Here is a 7,395-nt window from a genome sequence, read left to right as displayed (position 1 = left end):
TACTACAGATTGAGGCCCACTAGTATTATCCCTGTTCATTTTTATCAGAATCAGAATCAGAATACCTTTATTCGTCCCGCAATGGGGAAATTTGCAGTCCACAGCAGCAATTGAAGAGGGATGGGGTTGGGGTGGGAGTGAAAGGATAGAAAACAAGATATTCTAAGCATTACATCCAATATTTGGTTTGAAACATAAAATGTTAGCAACAAAGGGACAGTAAATAAAGTAGACCATAAAACCCCCCACCCACCAGGTCTTCTCAATAACGTATAAGGGTGGGGTGGCTACAGGGTAAAATTATTCTTCATTTCCCCCGAGGATGGAATACTCGGTCACAGTGCCGGGCTATAAGAGAATCTTTCCATTGTGCTCCATTTTTCCACACCTGTTCTGCTTTCACGGGACTAAACAAAAGCAGCGCTTCCATGCAGAGTAATAAGAGCTGACTCCATTAGGCAAGAAGAGGGATTGTGCAGGGGTAAGGGGGGGGGGGGGTCCTTCTGGGGAGGTTGTGTGTTGGTTGGCCTTGTTGAAACCATTTTGTCACGGTCATTGGTGTTTGTTTAGCAGTATTACGGATGGATTCCGATTGGAGCTTTTTTTAATTTTTTTGATTATTTTAATGACGGCTCGAATTGATACGGAAGGACTTCTTTAATGGATTGCAAACATTTATGCTTTCCTCTTCAGAAGTATTTGAATCATATTCATAACTGGATGAGTAACAAGAAAGCATCTTCTCCCAATCTGAAGCCATTGTTTTTATTCTACAGCAAGGCAAGACGTCCTGGTGTGACGTCACGAACAAGGGGGCGGGACCTTCTGAAACTCACCATCTCCGAGGTCATTTTGAAGTACAGTGAGACCTCAACTTACGAACTTAATTGGTTCCCAGACAGAGTGTGTAAGGCGAAAAGTGTGTATCTCAAAAAAACATTTCCCATAGGAAACCATTAAAATGGGGATAATCCGTTCCTGGGTTTCCATATACAGTAAAGTCTCGTTATATCGATATCGGATATATCGATAGTCCCGGTTATATCGATACTATTTCTATGCACGCACAGAGAAAATTACATGCAAACAGGGTCGGATATATCGATAGTCCCGGTTATATCGATATTTTTCGGACTCCCTTGAATATCGATATAACGAGACTTTACTGTAATATACTTTTCAACTAAATAAGCCTTGGATTGGATTTGGATTTGCCTTTATTAGTCTTGCAGTGGAGAAATTTACATTTCACAGCAGCAAAGTTATGAAAGAAATAAAACTACACACAATATACCTTATTCTATGTATAATAAATGCGCTATTGTATTGTAATGAAAGAAATACACTGCATTGTATCATAAAGGCACTTTATTTACATTTGTGATGGTCATTCATGGCTTGATGGAATGGCGTTGGAGGTCGAAGGTCAAAGGGAATTGCTGTTTGGAAAGAGAGGCGCATTACATGAGGACGGTAATTTAAGAAATAGGCTCTGCTGTAAAGTTTTATTTACCTCTTTGATGGTCGTTGATGGCTTATGGAAAAAGAGTCACTATGAAAATAGTGCTTATTATAAGGATTAATTTTCATAAATTTGACGTTTGTAAGATGAAAAGTTTGTAAGTTAAGGTGTTTGTAAGTTGAGGTCTCACTGTAGTTTTGGGACACTTTAAGTCATTTTTATTGGTGTTTTGCATTTGACAAAAAATATCAGCCTTTGTGTTTTGGGTATTATAGATGCTATAAAACGTTTTTCTGATGTCAGTTAGGAAACAAAATGGTGTCGGTTGTCCTTTAAATTTGAACATTTGCAATTCACTGCCACACACCGGGTAAAAAGCTATCTAATTTCAACAGACCTTTATTTATTTTATTTGAATGACTTCCTGTTGTCTTTTTTGAGAAAATGCACATTCTATCACACGTGCGGACCGCGTAAAGCAAGCGGAAAATCTCTCGAGATACAGAATGCTTTGGCGCGGCGTACTTCTTCGCGCCTCTCGACGCCCACGCAGCGTTGGCGAAGCCTCCAAATGACCGGCATCCTTCGCCTGTCGCATGCATAAATGTGGAAGAGAGTGGGAAGAGTGCGCCATTTGCGCGTGTACTCGTCCGTGCTGGCAGAGTGGTAACCATGGCAACAGCAACCCCGGTCAGTCGCATCAACAGGAAACGAGTCAAACGAAGTAAGTGGGGGGGGGGGGATGTCCTCGTTTCGCAAAAAAAAAAAAAAAAAAGGCCTACCACACTCGCTTCCTCATTTCCACCCTTTCCATGCCGACTGGCTTTTTATTAGTGTCGGGCCGTGCATGTCACTCCTAGGCCTTCAGTAGTGCTATGTCTGAATCAATCAGCTGCGACTGTGGTGTGATATTACTACACGTCCACTAGAGGGTGCCATTGGCCAGGAAATAATTTGTGACTTGAAGAAACTTAAGAAATACTATCTGAATTTTTATTATGAATGTGTGGATTCATGATAACGTTGTAAAATTGCAATATTTGCTATTTTTGCTAGCTTCGGGGATGTCTATTCTAACTATTCTTGAAAAGTCCATCTTGACTCCTATGCACAGTTTTTTTATGAAACGATTTTGCAGATTTACAGTATACAGTTGACATTTTATCTTACTATGCTTAGAATATCTTGTTCTTCTATCCTTTCACCGCCCCCCCATCCCCTTTCAAATTGCTGCTGTGGACTGCAAATTTCCCCATTGTGGGACGAATAAAGGTTTTCTGATTCTGAAAATGGCTTTAATGGTATATCTTCAACCAAATCCATTTCTTCTCCTTCAGCCATGTGGGTTGACAAAACTGTTATTAAATATGCAGCTCGCTACAGATACAGTATGCTAGCTCTGGCCAGTATGCTCTTATCACTAGGAACTAGTCACTAGCCAATCATAGTTAGTGAAAACTCTTGACATTTCCAGTGCCTTTCAGCAGGCCTTGGGTTGCCAACTCGAACTCTGATTGGTTATAGCAACAGTTTAATCGAAATTAATTTTCATGCTCCAGGGCCTGCAGAAGCTGATTGTGAAGGCGTCCAGGTAGATTTCTGACCCTGGTCACAAATAATGGCTGAAATGTGATTGGTTAAATGCTTAAATATGAAAACACACATCTGATGAAAGGAAGCTGACAGACAATTTTCTAATAGTAATAATAATAATCCATTTCATTTCTAAGCGCCTTTCAAAACTCTTAAGGTCACTTTAGTCACAGGATAGGTTTTTCTGTGGGTGAGCATTTTTTTAGCAACATTTGGTGCGAATCAACGCGGAGCTCTGGGAAAATATTGTTTCAAGGATTAAAGTGCCATTTGTTGTTTGCTGAAAGACGCGCTGAAAGTTTCACTCGCAAAGTTTCTGTGAAAGCAATGTTGGCGATATTTGCATTTGTTTGCATTTGTTTGTACACGTGACCATATAATTAGCTTACCATTGTGTTTGTTGACATAAATCATTGGTTATGAAATAATAGTAATTTTCATGAAGCATATTTCTTTCATCCTTTCGGTTGTTGTTGTTTTTTTTAATAAGCAACTATTTACATCTTTTTTACAGAACCTTATTGTTTGTTTATTATACAATACAATACATATTGATTTATATAGCGCTTTAACAACAGCTGAAGCTATAACAAAGCACATATACATATACATATACATATACATATACATATACAAATACATATACATATGCATATACATATACATACACACACACACACACACACATATATATATATATATATATATATATATAGTGTCCTCATATATGTAGTGACATTTAAATTTCTCCACTGCGAGACTAATAAAGGCAAATCCAATCCAATATATAAAGAAAAGCAAATTATTTAAATATATTGAACATACATTTATAGGTTAAAAACACCACTTTCAAACAATGAGTGAATAAAAAATAGTTATGTATATAAATGTGTTTTTATTGTATATACTGTATATAGATTTCAGTGTATTGAGTTAAAAGCAAATAAAACAACAGACGTGCAATGTTCAAATATTTGCTCTCATGTAAATAAAACATTAAAATGACATTTAATTTACACGTGAACTAAAATGAACACATCAAATATAAAAATATATATTGAGAAATATAATAATATTTCAAAATATGAATTAATAATTGTCAGGGGCTGATTATTTTATAATAATAATAATAATAATAATAATAATAATAATAATAATAATACATTTCATTTATAAGCACCTTTCAAAACTCTCAAGGACACTTTACAGTCACAGGAAGTGTTTTTCTGCGGGTGAGCAGCGGCAGCCATACGCACCAGAGTTCACTCAACCCGGAAGTTACATAAAGTTTAAAAAAAAAAAAATAAAAAATAATATGACAACACAGATTTAAAATCTGGATGTATATAAGTATCTTTGTGACATTTTATGTTGAAGTTTATATATTTTTTTAAATGGACGTTTTTTTACGTGTCATTTCATACAAATGGGACTTCCAAGGAGTTGAGATACTTGCAGCCGTCCAATGATTTGCTCTGAATCCAAAAGCGGTCCAATGGGAAGCCGAGTTGAGCTGGTGCCGCTCTCCAATTGGCGAAAAGACCTTGAAGTCCCTCCCCCACTCGGTTCCTTGCCCTTCGATGCCTGGCGGGGACTCTCTCACTTGACAAGCGGACTGACGAGCGACCGGTCGCCGGGTGCTTCTTCCGTTTCGGTTCCGTTCCCAGTTTGAGCAGCCATGGACGAGATGGAGGAAGAGCTCAAGTGCCCCGTGTGCGGCTCCTTCTTCCGGGAGCCCATTATCCTGCCCTGCTCGCACAACATTTGCCTGGCGTGCGCACGAAACATCCTGGTCCAAACGCCCGAAGCCGAATCCCCGCAAAGCAGCCGAGCTTCCGGCTCCGACTACGACTACCTGGACTTGGACAAAATGAGCTTATACAGCGAGGCGGACAGCGGCTACGGCTCGTACGGGGGCTTCGTTAGCCTCCCCACCACTCCTTGCCAAAAGTCCCCCAACGGGGTGCGAGTGTTTCCCCCCGGACCGGCGCCTTCGCCGCACCCCCAGCAACCCCCCGCGCAGCAGCAACAAGCCGGCTGCCTGCTGGCGCCCATCCCCCGCAACGCCTGCATCACGTGCCCGCAGTGCCACCGCAGCCTTCTGCTGGACGAGCGGGGGCTGCGCGGCTTCCCCCGCAACCGGGTGCTGGAGGGGGTGGTGGAGCGGTACCGCCAAGGCCGGGCGGCCGCGCTCAAGTGTCAGCTGTGCGAGAGGAACCCGCGCGAGGCCGCCGTCATGTGCGAGCAGTGCGACGTGCTGTACTGCGAGCCGTGCCGGATGCGTTGTCACCCGCCCCGGGGGCCGCTCGCCAAACACAGGCTGGTGCCGCCGGCGCAGGGCCGGGTCGGGCCCGGGCGACGCGCGGCGCCCCGCAAGACCTCCACGTGCACGGAGCACGAACTGGAGAACCTGAGTATGTACTGCGTGCAGTGCAAGACGCCCGTGTGCTACCAGTGCTTGGAGGAGGGCAAGCACGGCACGCACGAGGTCAAGGCGCTGGGAGCCATGTGGAAGCTGCATAAGGTGAGAAACAAAACATGACTAACACACACACACACACACACACACACACACACACACACACACACACACACACACACACACACACACACACACACACACACACACACACACACACACACACACACACACTCACACGCACCGCACGGACGCATGCATACATACACACTACAATACAATACAATACAATACAGTGAGACTTCAACTTACGAACTTAATTGGTTCCCCGACAGAGTGTGTAAGGCGAAAAGTGTGTATCTCAAAAACAAAATTCCCATAGGAAACCATTAAAATGGGAATAATCCGTTCCCGGGTTTCCATAAAATATACTTTTCAACTAAATAAGCCTTAAAACTACACACAACATACCTTATTCTATGTATAATAAATGTGCTATTGTATTTTAATGAAAGAAATACACTGCATTGTATCATAAAGTCACTTTATTAACATTTGTGATGGTCATTTATGGCTTGGAGGTCGAAGGGAATTGCTTCTTTGGAAAGAGGCGCATTACATGAGAACTGTAATTAAAGAAATAAACTGTGCTGTAAAATAAAGTTTTATTGACCTTTTTGATGGTCATTGATGGCTTATGGAAGGAGAGTCACCTTCCATAAGGATTGTTGGTAACTTAACCTCTGGTGCTGTTCGGTCGTGTGCTTCCGCCGAAGATCACTCCGCCAGCCGTGGTGGGTGTGTATTATGAAAATAGTGCTTATTATAAGGTTTAATTTTCATAAATTTGACGTTTGTAAGACAAAAAGTTTGTAAGTTAAGGTGTTTGTAAGTTGAGGTCTCACTGTACAATACAATACACACTACACTACACACTATACCACAATACACACTACACAATACAATAAACTTATTCTCTGCCAGAATTGCAAAAATGTCCAGTCCAGTGCCAGGGCTTTTGTCATTGTCACTCAAATTGCAATACCCATAGAATACAGGTAACATCCAACTTACGACCAACTCGACTTACGACCGACTCGACTTACGACCACCCATACTTGCGTCCACGACCTCTCGATCTTTTTTAAAAAATATTCATTCTGCGAGACCCATAGAATACCGGTAACATCCGACTTACGACCGGCTCGACTTACGATCGGCTCGACTTACGACCACCCATATTTACGACCACGACCTCCAGACCAATTTTTAAAAATTTTAATTCAACGCCTGGCAACGCGTCCAACAATTTTGGCCAGCAAGCCAGCATCTCACTATATGTGAGTTGCCTTCGGATGGCATAGTGGGTGAAAATACTCAAAATAGACACAAAAAAGCTGCTAAACAGCCATAAATATTCATCGAAAAAACAAATGGCTTATTGATGAAGTGCTGCCACCACGAGTGAAAAAGCTCTTACGGCTGCTTACTTTCTCTTCCCACTACAGTTTAATGTTAACCTTTCACCCCGTTGCTCCGTCTGAGCGTTGCCCCTGGTCGCCATGGTAACGAAAACCATTCTTCAGATTCACCCCACGAATCAACAGTGTCTTCCATGCATGAAGTAGGAGGACCTTTCACCGCTCCCCCTGACGCCACTCACTCTCAAACGATGTTGACGATGCATTTCGTTACCACGACAACCACTCTGGCTGTCATTCAAATATTCTGAAACCTGTTATCAGCCCAAAAAAAATTGGCGCTGTCAGTGAATGTGTACTTCATGTTGTGACTCTGGATACTGCACTCGTATGCAGTATATTTGGGATGAAGTGTGCCAGATGCTATTTTTGGCCTTGTGGAGGGCAGGGACGCAGCTTGTGTTCCCCAAACAGAACACCGCACTCTGCATGAACACTAA

The 7,395-nt window shown here is 42.2% G+C and overlaps 1 protein-coding gene across 2 annotated transcripts in view; it reads left to right on the top strand.

The window, feature by feature from the left end:
• The first annotated feature begins 4,665 nt into the window (after positions 1 to 4,665).
• Positions 4,666 to 7,395, top strand: part of trim9 (tripartite motif containing 9) — an 18,705-nt gene continuing 15,975 nt past the window's right edge. For both annotated transcript variants that reach the window (XM_089004296.1, XM_089004295.1), the window contains exon 1: positions 4,666 to 5,579. In XM_089004296.1, coding sequence (XP_088860422.1) covers positions 4,734 to 5,579 — 846 coding nt within the window. In that variant the 5' untranslated portion in view covers positions 4,666 to 4,733. The remainder of the gene's footprint in view (positions 5,580 to 7,395) is intronic.

This window comes from Hippocampus bargibanti, linkage group LG09 (assembly GCF_051943395.1).
Source record: "Hippocampus bargibanti isolate YZ-2025 linkage group LG09, ASM5194339v1, whole genome shotgun sequence".
NCBI classification, from domain to species: Eukaryota; Metazoa; Chordata; class Actinopteri; order Syngnathiformes; family Syngnathidae; genus Hippocampus; species Hippocampus bargibanti.
Note: the sequence above shows the minus strand (reverse complement) of the source record. Positions and strands in the feature narration are given on the sequence as shown.